This window comes from Mytilus trossulus, chromosome 6 (genome assembly GCF_036588685.1).
Source record: "Mytilus trossulus isolate FHL-02 chromosome 6, PNRI_Mtr1.1.1.hap1, whole genome shotgun sequence".
NCBI classification, from domain to species: domain Eukaryota; kingdom Metazoa; phylum Mollusca; class Bivalvia; order Mytilida; family Mytilidae; genus Mytilus; species Mytilus trossulus.
The window spans coordinates 439503-462322 of record NC_086378.1 but is presented as its reverse complement, the minus strand read 5'-3'; the positions used below and the strand labels follow the sequence as shown (position 1 = coordinate 462322).

Sequence of the window (22820 nt, the reverse complement as noted above, 5' to 3'; positions counted from 1 at the left end):
ATTACCAATGTATCAATGTAACAAGAATTACCTATGTACCAATGTACCAAGAATTACCAATGTACCAAGAATTACCAATGTACCAATGTACCAAGAATTACTAATGTATCAATGTACCAAGAATTACCAATGTACCAATGTATCAATGTACCATGAAATACCAATGTACCAATGTACCAAGAATTACTAATGTATCAATGTATCAAGAAATACCAATGTACCAAGAATTACCAATGTATCAATGTACCAAGAAATACCAATGTAACAAGAAATACCAATGTATCAATGTACCAAGAATTACCAATGTATCAATGTAACAAGAATTACCAATGTATCAATGTAACAAGAAATACCAATGTACCAATGTAAAAAGAATTACCAATGTACCAAGAATTACCAATGTACCAATGTACCAAGAAATAGCAATGTATCAATGTAACAAGAATTACCAATGTATCAATGTAACAAGAATTACCAATGTACCAATGTACCAAGAAATACCAATGTACCAATGTACCAAGAATTACCAATGTATCAATGTACCAAGAAATACCAATGTATCCATGTACCAAGAATTACCAATGTACCAATGTACCAAGAATTACCAATGTACCAATGTACCAAGAATAACCAATGTATCAATGTAACAAGAATTACCAATGTACCAAGAAATACCAATGTACCAAGAATTACCAATGTATCAATGTACCAAGAAATACCAATGTACCAATGTACCAATAAATATCAATGTATCAATGTAACAAGAATTACCAATGTATCAATGTACCAAGAAATACCAATGTATCCATGTACCAAGAATTACCAATGTATCAATGTATTACTAATGTATCAATGTACCAAGAAATACCAATGTATCAATGTACCAAGAATAACCAATGTACCAATGTACCAAGAATTACCAATGTATCAATGTACCAAGAATAACCAATGTATCAATGTAACAAGAATTACCAATGTACCAAGAAATACCAATGTATCAATGTAACAAGAATTACCAATGTACCAAGAATTACCAATGTATCAATGTACCAAGAATTACCAATGTATCAATGTAACAAGAATTACCAATGTATCAATGTACCAAGAATAACCAATGTATCAATGTAACAAGAATTACCAATGTACCAATGTACCAAGAAATACCAATGTATCAATGTAACAAGAATTACCAATGCACCAAGAATTACTAATGTATCAATGTAACAAGAATTACCAATGCACCAAGAATTACTAATGTATCAATGTAACAAGAATTACCAATGTATCAATGAAACAAGAATTACTAATGTACCAATGTACCAAGAAATACCAATGTATCAATGTAACAAGAATTACCAATGTACCAATGTAACAAGAATTACTAATGTATCAATGTAACAAGAATTACCAATGTACCAATGTAACAAGAATTACCAATGTACCAATGTACCAAGAATTACCAATGTATCCATGTACCAAGAATTACCAATGTATCAATGAAACAAGAATTACTAATGTACCAATGTACCAAGAATTACCAATGTATCAATGTAACAAGAATTACCAATGTATCAGTGTACCAAGAATTACCAATGTATCAATGTAACAAGAATTACCAATGTACCAAGAATTACCAATGTACCAAGAATTACCAATGTATCAATGTAACAAGAATTACCAATGTACCAAGAAATACCAATGTACCAAGAAATACCAATGTACCAAGAATTACCAATGTATCAATGTACCAAGAATTACCAATGTATCAATGTAACAAGAATTACTAATGTACCAATGTACCAAGAAATACCAATGTACCAATAATTACCAATGTACCAATGTACCCAGAATTACCAATGTATCCATGTACCAAGAATTACCAATGTATCAATGTAACAAGAATAACTAATGTATCAATGTACCAAGAATTACCAATATACCAATGTAACAAGAATTACTAATGTACCAATGTACCAAGAATTACCAATGTATCAATGTACCAAGAAATACCAATGTACCAAGAATTACCAATGTATCAATGTAACAAGAATAACTAATGTATCAATGTACCAAGAATTACCAATGTACCAATGTAACAAGAATTACTAATGTACCAATGTACCAAGAATTACCAATGTACCAATGTACCAAGAATTACCAATGTATCAATGTAACAAGAATTACTAATGTACCAATGTACCAAGAATTACCAATGTATCAATGTACCAAGAAATACCAATGTATCAAGAAATACCAATGTACCAAGAATTACCAATGTACCAATGTACCAAGAATTACCAATGTATCAATGTAACAAGAGTTACCAATGTACCAATGTACCAAGAAATACAAATGTATCAATGTACCAAGAATTACCAATGTACCAATGTACCAAGAAATACCAATGTATCAATGTACCAAGAAATACAAATGTATCAATGTACCAAGAATTACCAATGTACCAATGTAATAAGAGTTACCAATGTACCAATGTACCAAGAAATACCAATGTACCAATGTAACAAGAATTACCAATGTACCAATGTACCAAGAAATACCAATGTATCAATGTAACAAGAATTACCAATGTATCAATGTACCAAGAAATACCAATGTACCAATAAATACCAATGTACCAAGAATTACCAATGTATCAATGTAACAAGAATTACTAATGTACCAATGTACCAAGAATTACCAATGTATCCATGTACCAAGAATTACTAATGTACCAATGTACCAAGAAATACCAATGTATCAATGTACCAAGAAATACCAATGTATCAATGTAACAAGAAATACCAATGTACCAAGACATTTGTGCAATGTTTCTAGATGCCTGACTAAAGGAAATCATAAATTAAACAAAGAATAATAATTATGTGGCCAAGCACACCTCCATTATGTGTATGAACATCCTACTTATAAAAGCTGTATCATCCAAAACTGTGGGAGAAGATAGCCCATCACACCATGATCTGTTTATACAACTAGTACCAAAAAATGTTCAACTATCTGTTATTTTCAGTATATTTGAAAAAAAGAAAAATCCTGCGAGCAAGAACACTTTTATAATGTGTACGAACATCCTAATGAATATTAATGGTGTACCTCCAAACATTATAGGAGGAAATAGCCGGACAAACAATGTATCCTAACCTGGACAAACAAACAAAGAACAGGGGTAAATTAATATGCCCATTCAACATTTTTCCCAGGGCATAAAAAAAGTATTGGATAGCTTTTGAAATGTTAACTAGAGATTCTATAGAGCCTGTGTTACTCACTATGGTATATGTGATTATTCTACAAAGTACACTTTCAACATTGTAGAATAGAATAAATCTCCATTTTGTCAACTTTGTATTGCTAATTATTCAGTCTGTTCAGTTTCTCTCAATATTTTTTTTGTCCTTTTTGCTCAAAACATAAAAGAGGGTAAATTAATATAAATGTTCATTTAAGGGCAATCACTCATACATATAAATGACTGATAGTCTGAATCTATAAAGGCTGAATTTGACTTGTTAGTAGATTTTGCTGTGCTATTTATCTCTTATAATTGAATGATGCAAACATCAAATCACCAATTGATTGTGTAGAAGCTTAACTTACAATATTGTTACTTTATTACTTACTTAGTCCTTGCTATGCCTTATGGCACATAGGGCAAGGACAATATTGTTATCTCCAGTCTAATGATGCGGACAAAAAAAAAAGTCAAATCATAAATTTAAAATCTGTCATACATCATCTGTGCTTGTGTGTACATTTGTGAATTGATGCCATGAAAATTGGTGACCTTATCCAATCAAAATGAATGTTACAAACAAAGTTGCATTAGAATACATTATACTTACAACAGGACTACTTTGTTGTGGTATATCTATAGTAGCAGTTTTCCATAAGTCTGGATCAACTTGCTCTCCTGATTTTGTCCAGATACTCGTCAGAGAAGATGATCTATCCCCAGCAAATACTTCCAATGATCCCATGCTTGATCCCTTCATATGATACTGGAAGGTGAGACACCAACTACCAGCTGAAATAGATAAAATCAGTGAACCGTGAGAATAGATATAGGAAGAAGGTTATAAAGACACCAACTACCAGCTGAAATAATCAAAACCAGTCAACCGTGAGAAGGTTACACAGAATAAGTGGATTATTAATATACTGTACGGTAGAAGCAAAAGGATTGACAATATATACTGTACAGGGGCTACAAAGAAGCAAGTGGATTAACAAAAATTTGTAAGGGTTTCGCGGAACCCAGTGTCTCGCCTACTTTTGCTGTTAATCACACACTCATCAAAAATGATGAAAAAAATCAATAAAATTATTCCTCTCGATACTATCTTTTGATTGTCAGAAGCTTCTGTCCAAGTTTGGTAAAAATCCAGGCTAGTTTAAGAATCTTAAAAATGTTTTAAATACTTTAACTGCAGACTGTATGTAATGTTAACTGGAAGAAAAACTAAGTCCATTTATAAGTAAAAAAAAGGGAAAAATGGAATTTTATTTTTACAAAATTTACTTCTGGATACTATCTTCTGATCATAAACAAGCTTCTGGCCAAGTTTCTTACAATTCCAGGATAGATTAAGAAAGTAATTAAAATTTTAAAAACTTTAACCACAGAGTGAATGTAATGTTTCCTGGCAGAAAAAACTAAGTCCATTTATAAGTAAAATACGAAAAAAAAGTAATTTTATTTTTACAAAATTTACTTCTGGATACTATCTTATGAACATAAACAAGCTTCTGTCCAAGTTTCGTACAATTCAAGAATAGTTTAAGAAAGTTATTAAAATTTCAAAAACTTTAAACAGAGTGAATATTTGTGGACGCCGCCGCCGCGGACGGAATGTAGGATCGCTATGTCTCGCTTTTTCGACTAAAGTCGAAGGCTCCACAATAATACTGTATGGGGGCTACAAAGAAGCAAGTGGATTAACAATATACTGTATGGGGGCTACAAAGAAGCAAGCGGATTAACAATATACTGTATGGGGGCTACAAAGAAGTAAGTGGATTAACAATATTTTGTATGGGGCTACAAAGAAGCAAGTGGATTAACAATATACTGTATGGGGGCAACAAAGAAGCAAGTGGATTAACAATATTCTGTATGGGGCTACAATGAAGCAAGTGCATTAACAATATTCTGTACAGGGGCTAAAATGAAGCAAGTGGATTAACAATATTCTGTATGGGGCTACAAAGAAGCAAGTGGATTAACAATAATACTGTATGGGGGCAACAAAGAAGTGAGTGGATTAACAATATACTGTATGGGGGCTACAAAGAAGCAAGTGGATTAACAATATACTGTATGGGGGCTACAAAGAAGTAAGTGGATTAACAATATTCTGTATGGGGCTACAATGAAGCAAGTGGATTAACAATATTCTGTACAGGGGCTAAAATGAAGCAAGTGGATTAACAATATTCTGTATGGGGCTACAAAGAAGCAAGTGGATTAACAATATTCTGTATAGGAACTACAAAGAAGCGAGTGGATTAACAATATTCTGTATAGGGGCTACAAAGAAGTGAGTGGATTAACAATATACTGTATTGGAGCTACTGTACAGGGGCTACCTATATGTGTACAAAACTTTATGATAGTTGTTCCTATGTATGAATGAAGTTGCATATAGGAAGATGTGGTATGAGTACCAATGAGACAACTTCCATTCAAGTCACAATTATAGAAGTAAACCATTAAAGGTCAGGGTACAGTCTTCAATCTAATCTGCTTGCATACTTTAAATTGATAAATTGGTGCGAAAGGACAGAAACACATTATATTGCTACTGCAGATACTTGACATGATTGCCCGATATATTTGAGTATCAAGTCCTTTTCACAAATATTGTACGATCAAAAGAAAAATGAATAAAAAGATACTATTTGTTAGTTCCGGGGCTTTTATAGCTGACTATGCGGTATGGGCTTTGCTCATAGTTGAAGGCCATACAGTGACCTATAGTTGTTAATTTATGTGTCATTTGATTTCTTGTGGAGAGTTGTCTTATTTGCAATCATACCACTTCTTTTTTATATATAAAAGTTATGGATATATCATAATTTAATAAATCATGTTTCATGCTTAAAATAACTAACAATTTCTAATATTTTAAATTACATTACAGCAAAAAGTAGGTAAATGTTACAATTTTTGATGAGCTTGCTTAGGTATACCACCCTCCTTTAAGAGTACACTAGTCTAACAGATAACTAATCTATCTGACTGTAGGACTACACTACTACGAAAGGAGGGTAGTATACCTAACTTAATAATGACTTCACAGTTCAGCTAGCAAGCTTATCAAACATAGTAATCTTTACCTACACACTCAATGCATTTTGCTGTAATATTCAACATGTTCAATGAGACCAGGACCCAGAAATCTCTGCATCCATATAACATTTTTTTTTTTATTTTCAATAAAGACTGATAAAGAATCGTACCGGGTAAGTTAGTATCTTGAGTTGTGAGAACAGCTGTATCACCAATAACTCTTGGGGAGGACGTCTCTATGTACATGTAGTAATCTCCTGTGGCTGCATCGGTTGGTCCTGTTGAACTACTTGGGGTGGATTTCTACAAAATTATTAAAGTCTGTAACATCAGCTCCAAAAAAACACCTGATACATTATATGTTTTGAATTATCTTTTACTTTTGCTCATTCTTTAAAAATCCCATTAAATAAATTCAAATATTTTAAAATCTATAAAATTGAGAATAAAAATTTGTTAGGGTTCTGTGGAACCAAGTGTCTTGCCTACTTTTGCTGTTAATTGCAGTCTCAATGTAAATGATTTTTTTTTTATAAAAATATTCCTCTCCATACTATCTTTTAGTCAGGATTCTACTTCGTCAAAAGTATTTTCACAATCGTAGAAATAGAAGCCATTGTGGGCATGACACGCTGCCAATTAAGCTCTTGAAAACCAGTAAATTTACCCACATAGCACCATTACAATCCTTATATGTCAGTTGTATTTTTAAGGACAAATGTATCTACTAGCTAATGAGCATCAGTTAATGATCTTGTCGGCATTGATTTAACTTAAAACTTTTGTTTGATCCGTTGTCAGGTGGAATTTTTGAAAATTCTTAAACATTTAAAAAATTTCTATTTACATATTTTGTGGAAGGGCAGACTAAAAATTTTCAGTGGTTGAAGATTATAAACCCTAGTTATCACACACAAAACTTATATTTTTTCGAAGATATGCATTTTCCTCATCCAACTTAAAAGACTGTCATCAAGTACTTTTAGTAAAAAAATAGCTATTCGAACACACCTACTCTGTTTTTGTGATTGATTAGATAGGTATTTCACTTGACCCATATATATCATCTTTTGGAACTGTGATTTATTTATGTTATAAAGTCAACCTGTAGCTTTGATATATAAAAATGATAGAATCTGAGGCGAGATGATATATCAAATATTCTAACATGACGTCCTTCAAACGCTTTGAGTACACACCCGTGGTAAAATATGAATATATTGCATTGGCTGTTCCGATCGTACTCCCACGTCATATGTTGTTTTATGAATGAAGTACCCGACGTCAAACAATTATGACGTTATAATTTAAGCATTTTACGGGAAAATACATGCTTTTGATACCGAAAATCATCACAACAAGGAAACGTAAACAAACGATGCTAAAATGTGGTTTAAGCCTATTTTTTTATATACATAGAAGACATATAACTAAGTCACATTCAAATTCATCCAAATCTATCTAAATAAGTTTTGTGAATAGTTTGAGCATGTCACTTATTCTGTTTGCTCCGTTCTTTTACGCCAATCTAAAAGTGCGTTAATTTATGGGAACGGCAAATAATGGCCTCCACCTAGAGCGCTTCGATCCCAAAAAATTGCCATATTTGTCCTATTAGAATCGAAATAATTCATGGGGGCTTGAATATATCTAGATTTTACCACGGGTTGTCCCTTTATGCCGATATTTTACCCCTCGCTATCGCTCAGGGTAAAATATTTGTCATAAGAGACCAACCCGTGGTAAAATAACGATATATTCAAGCCCCCATGAATTATTTCTTAACTCTTGCTTTGTACGTTCTAAGGACAAAATATACACCTCAAACATGCCCTCACATAAAAAGGTGCACTCAATTTTCTCTTTTCGATACAATTATTACCCATTTTTTGGATTATTTTTTTAGTCATATAATTGAAGGGCAGACATGAAAATTACTGAACTAATAAATTGATATGTTCTCCGTCCTTGGTAAAAAAAAAAGAAAAAAAAGTGAAAGGTTATGCATTTTCTACATCCAACTTGATAGATACCCATGGTGTCCACTTGATATCTAATTGTTCTGCATTACTATGTAATAGATAAATTGAAAACTTATGCAAATGGTGTTTTTAAAATAAAACACTTCGTAATTGAGAAGAAAGTTGTCGTTTTTTTGTTTCTATTAATTTTTAAAATTTTTGTTACTGTAGTTAACATAACAGTAAGCATTTATTGCCTTCTCTAACAAAGAGCTTCGATTCTTTTGTTCTATTTCAACTGGGTTTCCGCCTGCTTTTGAATGTACTTAAATCCAAGTTTGGTAAAAATCCAAGATAGTTTATGAATCTAATAAATGTTTTAACAAGAATGTGTCCAAAGTACATGGATGCCCCACTCGCACTATCATTTTCCATGTTCAATGGACCATGAAATTGGATAAAAAATATAATTAGGCATTAAAATTAGAAAGATAATATCATAGGGAACATGTGCACTAAGTTTCAAGTTGATTGGACTTCAACTTCATCAAAAACTACCTTGACCAAAAACTTTAACCTGAAGTTGAACAGACGGACAAACAGACAGACGGACGGACGGACGAACGGACGCACAGACCAGAAAACATAAAGCCCCTCTACTATCGTAGGTGGGGCATAAAAACTTTAATAGCAGACTGTATGTAATGTTAACTGGAAAAAAAAGTTAAATACAAAAAAAACAAGTACAAAATTTCCTTCTAGATACTAGCTTTCGTCCAATTTTGGTACAAATCCAGAATTGTTTAAGAAAGTTATTTTGAAAAATTTTAAAACTTTTACCAGAGTGAATGATATGTTTCTTGGCGGAAAAACTAAGTCTGTTTATAAGAAATATACGAAAAAACAGGAATTGTTTTTTTACATATTTTCCCTCTGGATACTATCTTATGATCATAAACAAGCTTCTGTTCAAGTTTGGAAGAAATCCAGGTTAGTTTAAGAAAGTTACTAAAATTTCAAAAACATTAACCACAGAGTGACCATTTGTGGACACCGCCGCCACCAACATAATGTAGGATCGTTATGTCTCACTTTTTCCACAAAAGTCAAAGGCTTGACAAAAATGAGAATGTGTCAAAGAGAAAAGAATCTGACCAAACAGCTTAAGGCAACCAATGGGTCTCTAACAAATTTTTAAAAGGAGACGTAAGCAGGGCCTCCAAAAAAATAATTGAGCCAGCCAACCATTTTATGTCTTATCACGATTTTGTTCCTTAAGGCTTAGTAACAAAAGGCAATTATGGACCATAGTAACCAGTTGGCCATCAAATAACAATATTGATTGTAATCCCTTAAGGTTTAGTAACAAAAGGCCATTATGTGACCATAGTAACCAATTGGCCTTCATATAATAATATTGATTGTAATCCCTTAAGGTTTAGTAACAAAAGGCAATTATGTGACCATAGTAACCAGTTGGCCATCATATAACAATATTGATTTTAATCCCTTAAGGTTTAGTAACAAAAGGCAATTATGTGACCATAGTAACCAGTTGGCCATCATATAATAATATTGATTGCAATCCCTTAAGGTTTAGTAACAAAAGGCAATTATGTGACCATAGTAACCAGTTGGCCTTCATATAATAATATTGAACTTTACTTTGATGTTACATTGACATCTTTCTTAGTCTAGATCTGCAACATTAGTGTACTAAAATCTGCCTTAGACTCTTTACTTGTACAAAATAATATTGTCAAAAGTTTTACTTTCGTTTCTAAAAAGCACATTTCCCTATTACTAGTATATACATAATTTCTTCAAGAAAATACAAGAACAGTATCAATGATAATAAAAGTTTTTTTGTAGAATAAGGAAGAGCTTACAGTACGTCGTGTCCAATTAAATTCATCATTAGTTGTATCCTTGAAAATACATGGTGCACCAGCTGTCTCAAATCCACAGCTGTAGGAATTACCCGATACATCTGCAAAACACAATATTTACATCTTTTTCAAGAATTGTCGAGTTATCATACTCCCCAAAAATAACGAACTTCTGTACCCAAAACAAGTGGGGAGGAAATATTTGTTGGAACAACATCCTAATGACCAATAGACAAATGATTTGAAAGACTTTGGTTTTGAAACATTTAAATACATAACTAAGAAATGAATGTTGGTCTGCTATGTACTTTCTTTTAATAACTCAATTCTCAAACAGTTACAGACTATGCATAGAGTGGTTATTCACCTGAAATAGCTAACAAAATGTTTTACTATTCAATTGTTTACACCACTGGTAATAAGAAAATGAAAACTGAATATCTATTAGCATTTCTTAGTTTTTTAACAAGTGCTTGTTTGTATTATTTATCTTCATACTTTTGGGTATTTACAATAATCATATGCTCTTCATCATGTTCATATTCATATTTCTTGGTTAATGTATGCTCCTTTATCATGTTTATGATGTTTAATGAAAAATACTGAAGAGAATGAAAAACAGGACATGCTGCCATGTTGTTAGAAGTTTTCAGGACACAATCGTACAAAATCAAACCTTCTACCAATAATGATCCCTTTGAAAGTAAATTACAAAGTAATGATTGAGGTTTGTACAATCCAAATTTTAGTCCTCAATGACTTCAAACTTTGTACTTTATTTGGCCTTTTTAACTTTTTGATTTGATCATCACTGATGAGCCCCCCCCCCCCCCCCCCCCCCCCCCTGGATCCGCCTATGGGATCCCACCCTAATTTTGATTATGAATACTAACCTTGAACATCACAGTTATCTCCTGACCAGCCTGTCATACAATTACAATAATAACCAGCAGAACTGCCATCCTCATTACAGCTACCACCATTGTTACAAGGGTTTGTAGCACAGGCAGACGGTCCAGAGGCACCTGAAATAATCAAAGTGCTTACATACTGTTTGATAGCAATGGTTCAAATATTAAAGTGCTGTCATACTGTTAGATAAAAATTGTTCAAATATCAAAGTGCTAACCTACTGTTTGTTAAAATTTGTTCAAATATCAAAATGCTTAAGAATGTACTAGAGTTAGATTTTAGAATTTTTGTTAGATGTTCTGACTTCCTTGGTTTTTTCCTACAATACACGGTAAAATAGTTTGCCCCTTAACTCCCACTTTTCTTTTCATAGGAGACTTCTATAGCTAATAAAGTGGGCATTACCAAGCAGATTCTAGTACTGTTCAAAATAATTATTCAACAATCCAATTGATGAAATGCTGTTTGCTTCAAATGTGTCAAAGAATCTAAACCCTGAATTTGTTGTCTATATTAGCTTGATACTTACATTGTCCCAAAATAAGTTTAACTGAATCAAGGGCTACATCCCCTTTATATGATGACCCTCTGATTGCCTCAAAGAAAATCTAAAAATAGAAATTCCTGAATGTCATTTGAAGGTTAATATATTCAAAAATAGATCTTTTATCACAATTGTCTGTATATGTAACAATCCTTTCTAATATCACAGCTTTGAGTTTCTAAGATTTATTACTGTCAATTCAAAACTATTGTGTTAATTCATTTGTCATTTTGTATTTTTCAAAATGAACTAAAATGCAAAATAGATTATTGTTAGTCCAGGAAAATCTTTGTAAAGATATATATATGTAATGAGTATGTCGTTTAGTTTTGGGATATAAATCTTTCAGTTGCATTATTTTCAGATATAAAAACTGCACATTATTAACTACTAAATTTTGTTATATGTATTAATCAGTCCATCTATAGATGGGTGTTTTAGGATAAACTCATCAATGAAGTGTCCAGTCATTGTTTTGTAAATTCCTTTGATGACACGGATAGGTCATTTGAAATCAGTAATAATTATAACAACAATCATCCATATCACACACATCTTCAAATAGACTGTCTTTGTGCAAATTAAAACGTAAGCTCCGCCCAATCAGTTGAAATAACATTGGTAATAATGTTCTGTTATTTTTTTTGTGTTTCAATTAAATTATTGATTTGGCAGGTTTTTTTAGTTTAATACAAGAGGGAAATACTAAAAAATGTTTTCCTTGCTCACTTGCTCCAAAAGAATGATATTGTTAAACTCCCCCCAAAAATGTAGTTTGACATAAGTACAATGAAAAGTAATTATACCACTGGATCTGTGAAGCTGGCAGGTAATTCCACTTGATGGAAGACCCATTGATTTCCTTGGTCAGCAGACTTGGACCACACAGAAGAAGAAGAAGAACCACGGTTACCAAACTTGACCTCAATAGTACCAGGAGTACCATACATATGTAGATAAAACTGCAAGCAATAGCTACTTGTACCTGAAGTAAATATAATATTGTGTTTAGGGTACCAGGAGTACCATACATATGGAGGTAAAACTGCAAGCAATAGCTACTTGTACCTGAAGTAAATATAATATTGTGTTTAGGGTACCAGGAGTACCATACATATGGAGGTAAAACTGCAAGCAATAGCTACTTGTACCTGAAGTAAATATAATATTGTGTTTAGGGTACCAGGAGTACCATACATATGGAGGTAAAACTGCAAGCAATAGCTACTTGTACCTGAAGTAAATATAATATTGTGTTTAGGGTACCAGGAGTACCATACATATGGAGGTAAAACTGCAAGCAATAGCTACTTGTACCTGAAGTAAATATAATATTGTGTTTAGGGTACCAGGAGTACCATACATATGGAGGTAAAACTGCAAGCAATAGCTACTTGTACCTGAAGTAAATATAATATTGTGTTTAGGGTACCAGGAGTACCATACATATGGAGGTAAAACTGCAAGCAATAGCTACTTGTACCTGAAGTAAATATAATATTGTGTTTAGGGTACCAGGAGTACCATACATATGGAGGTAAAACTGCAAGCAATAGCTACTTGTACCTGAAGTAAATATAATATTGTGTTTAGGGTACCAGGAGTACCATACATATGTAGATAAAACTGCAAGCAATAGCTACTTGTACCTGAAGTAAATATAATATTGTGTTTAGGGTACCAGGAGTACCATACATATGGAGGTAAAACTGCAAGCAATAGCTACTTGTACCTGAAGTAAATATAATATTGTGTTTAGGGTACCAGGAGTACCATACATATGTAGATAAAACTGCAAGCAATAGCTACTTGTACCTGAAGTAAATATAATATTGTGTTTAGGGTACCAGGAGTACCATACATATGTAGATAAAACTGCAAGCAATAGCTACTTGTACCTGAAGTAAATATAATATTGTGTTTAGGGTACCAGGAGTACCATACATATGGAGGTAAAACTGCAAGCAATAGCTACTTGTACCTGAAGTAAATATAATATTGTGTTTAGGGTACCAGGAGTACCATACATATGGAGGTAAAACTGCAAGCAATAGCTACTTGTACCTGAAGTAAATATAATATTGTGTTTAGGGTACCAGGAGTACCATACATATGTAGATAAAACTGCAAGCAATAGCTACTTGTACCTGAAGTAAATATAATATTGTGTTTAGGGTACCAGGAGTACCATACATATGGAGGTAAAACTGCAAGCAATAGCTACTTGTACCTGAAGTAAATATAATATTGTGTTTAGGGTACCAGGAGTACCATACATATGGAGGTAAAACTGCAAGCAATAGCTACTTGTACCTGAAGTAAATATAATATTGTGTTTAGGGTACCAGGAGTACCATACATATGTAGATAAAACTGCAAGCAATAGCTACTTGTACCTGAAGTAAATATAATATTGTGTTTAGGGTACCAGGAGTACCATACATATGGAGGTAAAACTGCAAGCAATAGCTACTTGTACCTGAAGTAAATATAATATTGTGTTTAGGGTACCAGGAGTACCATACATATGTAGATAAAACTGCAAGCAATAGCTACTTGTACCTGAAGTAAATATAATATTGTGTTTAGGGTACCAGGAGTACCATACATATGTAGATAAAACTGCAAGCAATAGCTACTTGTACCTGAAGTAAATATAATATTGTGTTTAGGGTACCAGGAGTACCATACATATGGAGGTAAAACTGCAAGCAATAGCTACTTGTACCTGAAGTAAATATAATATTGTGTTTAGGGTACCAGGAGTACCATACATATGGAGGTAAAACTGCAAGCAATAGCTACTTGTACCTGAAGTAAATATAATATTGTGTTTAGGGTACCAGGAGTACCATACATATGGAGGTAAAACTGCAAGCAATAGCTACTTGTACCTGAAGTAAATATAATATTGTGTTTAGGGTACCAGGAGTACCATACATATGGAGGTAAAACTGCAAGCAATAGCTACTTGTACCTGAAGTAAATATAATATTGTGTTTAGGGTACCAGGAGTACCATACATATGGAGGTAAAACTGCAAGCAATAGCTACTTGTACCTGAAGTAAATACAATATTGTGTTTAGGGTACCAGGAGTACCATACATATGGAGGTAAAACTGCAAGCAATAGCTACTTGTACCTGAAGTAAATATAATATTGTGTTTAGGGTACCAGGAGTACCATACATATGGAGGTAAAACTGCAAGCAATAGCTACTTGTACCTGAAGTAAATATAATATTGTGTTTAGGGTACCAGGAGTACCATACATATGGAGGTAAAACTGCAAGCAATAGCTACTTGTACCTGAAGTAAATATAATATTGTGTTTAGGGTACCAGGAGTACCATACATATGGAGGTAAAACTGCAAGCAATAGCTACTTGTACCTGAAGTAAATACAATATTGTGTTTAGGGTACCAGGAGTACCATACATATGTAGATAAAACTGCAAGCAATAGCTACTTGTACCTGAAGTAAATATAATATTGTGTTTAGGGTACCAGGAGTACCATACATATGGAGGTAAAACTGCAAGCAATAGCTACTTGTACCTGAAGTAAATACAATATTGTGTTTAGGGTACCAGGAGTACCATACATATGGAGGTAAAACTGCAAGCAATAGCTACTTGTATCTGAAGTAAATATAATATTGTGTTTAGGGTACCAGGAGTACCATACATATGTAGATAAAACTGCAAGCAATAGCTACTTGTACCTGAAGTAAATATAATATTGTGTTTAGGGTACCAGGAGTACCATACATATGTAGATAAAACTGCAAGCAATAGCTACTTGTACCTGAAGTAAATATAATATTGTGTTTAGGGTACCAGGAGTACCATACATATGTAGATAAAACTGCAAGCAATAGCTACTTGTACCTGAAGTAAATATAATATTGTGTTTAGGGTACCAGGAGTACCATACATATGTAGATAAAAATGCAAGCAATAGCTACTTGTACCTGAAGTAAATATAATATTGTGTTTAGGGTACCAGGAGTACCATACATATGGAGGTAAAACTGCAAGCAATAGCTACTTGTACCTGAAGTAAATATAATATTGTGTTTAGGGTACCAGGAGTACCATACATATGTAGATAAAAATGCAAGCAATAGCTACTTGTACCTGAAGTAAATATAATATTGTGTTTAGGGTACCAGGAGTACCATACATATGTAGATAAAACTGCAAGCAATAGCTACTTGTACCTGAAGTAAATATAATATTGTGTTTAGGGTACCAGGAGTACCATACATATGTAGATAAAACTGCAAGCAATAGCTACTTGTACCTGAAGTAAATATAATATTGTGTTTAGGGTACCAGGAGTACCATACATATGGAGGTAAAACTGCAAGCAATAGCTACTTGTATCTGAAGTAAATATAATATTGTGTTTAGGGTACCAGGAGTACCATACATATGGAGGTAAAACTGCAAGCAATAGCTACTTGTACCTGAAGTAAATATAATATTGTGTTTAGGGTACCAGGAGTACCATACATATGTAGATAAAACTGCAAGCAATAGCTACTTGTACCTGAAGTAAATATAATATTGTGTTTAGGGTACCAGGAGTACCATACATATGGAGGTAAAACTGCAAGCAATAGCTACTTGTACCTGAAGTAAATATAATATTGTGTTTAGGGTACCAGGAGTACCATACATATGTAGATAAAACTGCAAGCAATAGCTACTTGTACCTGAAGTAAATATAATATTGTGTTTAGGGTACCAGGAGTACCATACATATGGAGGTAAAACTGCAAGCAATAGCTACTTGTACCTGAAGTAAATATAATATTGTGTTTAGGGTACCAGGAGTACCATACATATGGAGGTAAAACTGCAAGCAATAGCTACTTGTACCTGAAGTAAATATAATATTGTGTTTAGGGTACCAGGAGTACCATACATATGTAGATAAAACTGCAAGCAATAGCTACTTGTACCTGAAGTAAATATAATATTGTGTTTAGGGTACCAGGAGTACCATACATATGGAGGTAAAACTGCAAGCAATAGCTACTTGTATCTGAAGTAAATATAATATTGTGTTTAGGGTACCAGGAGTACCATACATATGGAGGTAAAACTGCAAGCAATAGCTACTTGTATCTGAAGTAAATATAATATTGTGTTTAGGGTACCAGGAGTACCATACATATGGAGGTAAAACTGCAAGCAATAGCTACTTGTACCTGAAGTAAATATAATATTGTGTTTAGGGTACCAGGAGTACCATACATATGGAGGTAAAACTGCAAGCAATAGCTACTTGTACCTGAAGTAAATATAATATTGTGTTTAGGGTACCAGGAGTACCATACATATGGAGGTAAAACTGCAAGCAATAGCTACTTGTATCTGAAGTAAATATAATATTGTGTTTAGGGTACCAGGAGTACCATACATATGTAGATAAAACTGCAAGCAATAGCTACTTGTACCTGAAGTAAATATAATATTGTGTTTAGGGTACCAGGAGTACCATACATATGGAGGTAAAACTGCAAGCAATAGCTACTTGTACCTGAAGTAAATATAATATTGTGTTTAGGGTACCAGGAGTACCATACATATGTAGATAAAACTGCAAGCAATAGCTACTTGTACCTGAAGTAAATATAATATTGTGTTTAGGGTACCAGGAGTACCATACATATGGAGGTAAAACTGCAAGCAATAGCTACTTGTACCTGAAGTAAATATAATATTGTGTTTAGGGTACCAGGAGTACCATACATATGTAGATAAAACTGCAAGCAATAGCTACTTGTATCTGAAGTAAATATAATATTGTGTTTAGGGTACCAGGAGTACCATACATATGTAGATAAAACTGCAAGCAATAGCTACTTGTATCTGAAGTAAATATAATATTGTGTTTAGGGTACCAGGAGTACCATACATATGGAGGTAAAACTGCAAGCAATAGCTACTTGTACCTGAAGTAAATATAATATTGTGTTTAGGGTACCAGGAGTACCATACATATGGAGGTAAAACTGCAAGCAATAGCTACTTGTACCTGAAGTAAATATAATATTGTGTTTAGGGTACCAGGAGTACCATACATATGGAGGTAAAACTGCAAGCAATAGCTACTTGTACCTGAAGTAAATATAATATTGTGTTTAGGGTACCAGGAGTACCATACATATGTAGGTAAAACTGCAAGCAATAGCTACTTGTACCTGAAGTAAATATAATATTGTGTTTAGGGTACCAGGAGTACCATACATATGTAGATAAAAATGCAAGCAATAGCTACTTGTACCTGAAGTAAATATAATATTGTGTTTAGGGTACCAGGAGTACCATACATATGTAGATAAAACTGCAAGCAATAGCTACTTGTACCTGAAGTAAATATAATATTGTGTTTAGGGTACCAGGAGTACCATACATATGTAGATAAAACTGCAAGCAATAGCTACTTGTACCTGAAGTAAATATAATATTGTGTTTAGGGTACCAGGAGTACCATACATATGGAGGTAAAACTGCAAGCAATAGCTACTTGTACCTGAAGTAAATATAATATTGTGTTTAGGGTACCAGGAGTACCATACATATGGAGGTAAAACTGCAAGCAATAGCTACTTGTACCTGAAGTAAATATAATATTGTGTTTAGGGTACCAGGAGTACCATACATATGTAGATAAAACTGCAAGCAATAGCTACTTGTACCTGAAGTAAATATAATATTGTGTTTAGGGTACCAGGAGTACCATACATATGTAGATAAAACTGCAAGCAATAGCTACTTGTATCTGAAGTAAATATAATATTGTGTTTAGGGTACCAGGAGTACCATACATATGTAGATAAAACTGCAAGCAATAGCTACTTGTACCTGAAGTAAATATAATATTGTGTTTAGGGTACCAGGAGTACCATACATATGGAGGTAAAACTGCAAGCAATAGCTACTTGTACCTGAAGTAAATATAATATTGTGTTTAGGGTACAAGGAGTACCATACATATGGAGGTAAAACTGCAAGCAATAGCTACTTGTACCTGAAGTAAATATAATATTGTGTTTAGGGTACCAGGAGTACCATACATATGTAGATAAAACTGCAAGCAATAGCTACTTGTATCTGAAGTAAATATAATATTGTGTTTAGGGTACCAGGAGTACCATACATATGTAGATAAAACTGCAAGCAATAGCTACTTGTATCTGAAGTAAATATAATATTGTGTTTAGGGTACCAGGAGTACCATACATATGGAGGTAAAACTGCAAGCAATAGCTACTTGTACCTGAAGTAAATATAATATTGTGTTTAGGGTACCAGGAGTACCATACATATGTAGATAAAACTGCAAGCAATAGCTACTTGTACCTGAAGTAAATATAATATTGTGTTTAGGGTACCAGGAGTACCATACATATGGAGGTAAAACTGCAAGCAATAGCTACTTGTACCTGAAGTAAATATAATATTGTGTTTAGGGTACCAGGAGTACCATACATATGTAGATAAAACTGCAAGCAATAGCTACTTGTACCTGAAGTAAATATAATATTGTGTTTAGGGTACCAGGAGTACCATACATATGTAGATAAAACTGCAAGCAATAGCTACTTGTACCTGAAGTAAATATAATATTGTGTTTAGGGTACCAGGAGTACCATACATATGGAGGTAAAACTGCAAGCAATAGCTACTTGTACCTGAAGTAAATATAATATTGTGTTTAGGGTACCAGGAGTACCATACATATGTAGATAAAACTGCAAGCAATAGCTACTTGTACCTGAAGTAAATATAATATTGTGTTTAGGGTACCAGGAGTACCATACATATGGAGGTAAAACTGCAAGCAATAGCTACTTGTACCTGAAGTAAATATAATATTGTGTTTAGGGTACCAGGAGTACCATACATATGGAGGTAAAACTGCAAGCAATAGCTACTTGTACCTGAAGTAAATATAATATTGTGTTTAGGGTACCAGGAGTACCATACATATGTAGATAAAACTGCAAGCAATAGCTACTTGTACCTGAAGTAAATATAATATTGTGTTTAGGGTACCAGGAGTACCATACATATGTAGATAAAACTGCAAGCAATAGCTACTTGTACCTGAAGTAAATATAATATTGTGTTTAGGGTACCAGGAGTACCATACATATGTAGGTAAAACTGCAAGCAATAGCTACTTGTACCTGAAGTAAATATAATATTGTGTTTAGGGTACCAGGAGTACCATACATATGTAGATAAAACTGCAAGCAATAGCTACTTGTACCTGAAGTAAATATAATATTGTGTTTAGGGTACCAGGAGTACCATACATATGTAGGTAAAACTGCAAGCAATAGCTACTTGTACCTGAAGTAAATATAATATTGTGTTTAGGGTACCAGGAGTACCATACATATGGAGGTAAAACTGCAAGCAATAGCTACTTGTACCTGAAGTAAATATAATATTGTGTTTAGGGTACCAGGAGTACCATACATATGTAGATAAAACTGCAAGCAATAGCTACTTGTACCTGAAGTAAATACAATATTGTGTTTAGGGTACCAGGAGTACCATACATATGGAGGTAAAACTGCAAGCAATAGCTACTTGTACCTGAAGTAAATATAATATTGTGTTTAGGGTACCAGGAGTACCATACATATGGAGGTAAAACTGCAAGCAATAGCTACTTGTACCTGAAGTAAATATAATATTGTGTTTAGGGTACCAGGAGTACCATACATATGTAGATAAAACTGCAAGCAATAGCTACTTGTACCTGAAGTAAATATAATATTGTGTTTAGGGTACCAGGAGTACCATACATATGTAGATAAAACTGCAAGCAATAGCTACTTGTATCTGAAGTAAATATAATATTGTGTTTAGGGTACCAGGAGTACCATACATATGTAGATAAAACTGCAAGCAATAGCTACTTGTACCTGAAGTAAATATAATATTGTGTTTAGGGTACCAGGAGTACCATACATATGGAGGTAAAACTGCAAGCAATAGCTACTTGTACCTGAAGTAAATATAATATTGTGTTTAGGGTACAAGGAGTACCATACATATGGAGGTAAAACTGCAAGCAATAGCTACTTGTACCTGAAGTAAATATAATATTGTGTTTAGGGTACCAGGAGTACCATACATATGTAGATAAAACTGCAAGCAATAGCTACTTGTATCTGAAGTAAATATAATATTGTGTTTAGGGTACCAGGAGTACCATACATATGTAGATAAAACTGCAAGCAATAGCTACTTGTATCTGAAGTAAATATAATATTGTGTTTAGGGTACCAGGAGTACCATACATATGGAGGTAAAACTGCAAGCAATAGCTACTTGTACCTGAAGTAAATATAATATTGTGTTTAGGGTACCAGGAGTACCATACATATGTAGATAAAACTGCAAGCAATAGCTACTTGTACCTGAAGTAAATATAATATTGTGTTTAGGGTACCAGGAGTACCATACATATGGAGGTAAAACTGCAAGCAATAGCTACTTGTACCTGAAGTAAATATAATATTGTGTTTAGGGTACCAGGAGTACCATACATATGTAGATAAAACTGCAAGCAATAGCTACTTGTACCTGAAGTAAATATAATATTGTGTTTAGGGTACCAGGAGTACCATACATATGTAGATAAAACTGCAAGCAATAGCTACTTGTACCTGAAGTAAATATAATATTGTGTTTAGGGTACCAGGAGTACCATACATATGGAGGTAAAACTGCAAGCAATAGCTACTTGTACCTGAAGTAAATATAATATTGTGTTTAGGGTACCAGGAGTACCATACATATGGAGGTAAAACTGCAAGCAATAGCTACTTGTACCTGAAGTAAATATAATATTGTGTTTAGGGTACCAGGAGTACCATACATATGTAGATAAAACTGCAAGCAATAGCTACTTGTACCTGAAGTAAATATAATATTGTGTTTAGGGTACCAGGAGTACCATACATATGTAGATAAAACTGCAAGCAATAGCTACTTGTACCTGAAGTAAATATAATATTGTGTTTAGGGTACCAGGAGTACCATACATATGTAGGTAAAACTGCAAGCAATAGCTACTTGTACCTGAAGTAAATATAATATTGTGTTTAGGGTACCAGGAGTACCATACATATGTAGATAAAACTGCAAGCAATAGCTACTTGTACCTGAAGTAAATATAATATTGTGTTTAGGGTACCAGGAGTACCATACATATGTAGATAAAACTGCAAGCAATAGCTACTTGTACCTGAAGTAAATATAATATTGTGTTTAGGGTACCAGGAGTACCATACATATGGAGGTAAAACTGCAAGCAATAGCTACTTGTACCTGAAGTAAATATAATATTGTGTTTAGGGTACCAGGAGTACCATACATATGTAGATAAAACTGCAAGCAATAGCTACTTGTACCTGAAGTAAATATAATATTGTGTTTAGGGTACCAGGAGTACCATACATATGTAGATAAAACTGCAAGCAATAGCTACTTGTACCTGAAGTAAATATAATATTGTGTTTAGGGTACCAGGAGTACCATACATATGGAGGTAAAACTGCAAGCAATAGCTACTTGTACCTGAAGTAAATATAATATTGTGTTTAGGGTACCAGGAGTACCATACATATGGAGGTAAAACTGCAAGCAATAGCTACTTGTACCTGAAGTAAATATAATATTGTGTTTAGGGTACCAGGAGTACCATACATATGTAGATAAAACTGCAAGCAATAGCTACTTGTACCTGAAGTAAATACAATATTGTGTTTAGGGTACCAGGAGTACCATACATATGGAGGTAAAACTGCAAGCAATAGCTACTTGTACCTGAAGTAAATATAATATTGTGTTTAGGGTACCAGGAGTACCATACATATGGAGGTAAAACTGCAAGCAATAGCTACTTGTACCTGAAGTAAATATAATATTGTGTTTAGGGTACCAGGAGTACCATACATATGTAGATAAAACTGCAAGCAATAGCTACTTGTACCTGAAGTAAATATAATATTGTGTTTAGGGTACCAGGAGTACCATACATATGGAGGTAAAACTGCAAGCAATAGCTACTTGTACCTGAAGTAAATATAATATTGTGTTTAGGGTACCAGGAGTACCATACATATGTAGATAAAACTGCAAGCAATAGCTACTTGTACCTGAAGTAAATAT

General features: G+C 33.5%; 1 protein-coding gene across 5 annotated transcripts in view; it reads right to left on the bottom strand.

Moving 5' to 3' along the window:
- Nucleotides 1-22820, bottom strand: part of LOC134720545 (MAM and LDL-receptor class A domain-containing protein 1-like) — a 117755-nt gene that overhangs the window by 8207 nt on the left and 86728 nt on the right. For all 5 annotated transcript variants that reach the window (XM_063582856.1, XM_063582858.1, XM_063582857.1 and 2 more), the window contains 6 exons: nucleotides 12420-12598; nucleotides 11599-11677; nucleotides 11051-11182; nucleotides 10158-10258; nucleotides 6478-6610; nucleotides 3861-4042 (listed from right to left, as the gene is read on the bottom strand). In XM_063582856.1, the coding sequence (XP_063438926.1) occupies nucleotides 3861-4042; nucleotides 6478-6610; nucleotides 10158-10258; nucleotides 11051-11182; nucleotides 11599-11677; nucleotides 12420-12598 (806 nt within the window). The remainder of the gene's footprint in view (nucleotides 1-3860; nucleotides 4043-6477; nucleotides 6611-10157; nucleotides 10259-11050; nucleotides 11183-11598; nucleotides 11678-12419; nucleotides 12599-22820) is intronic.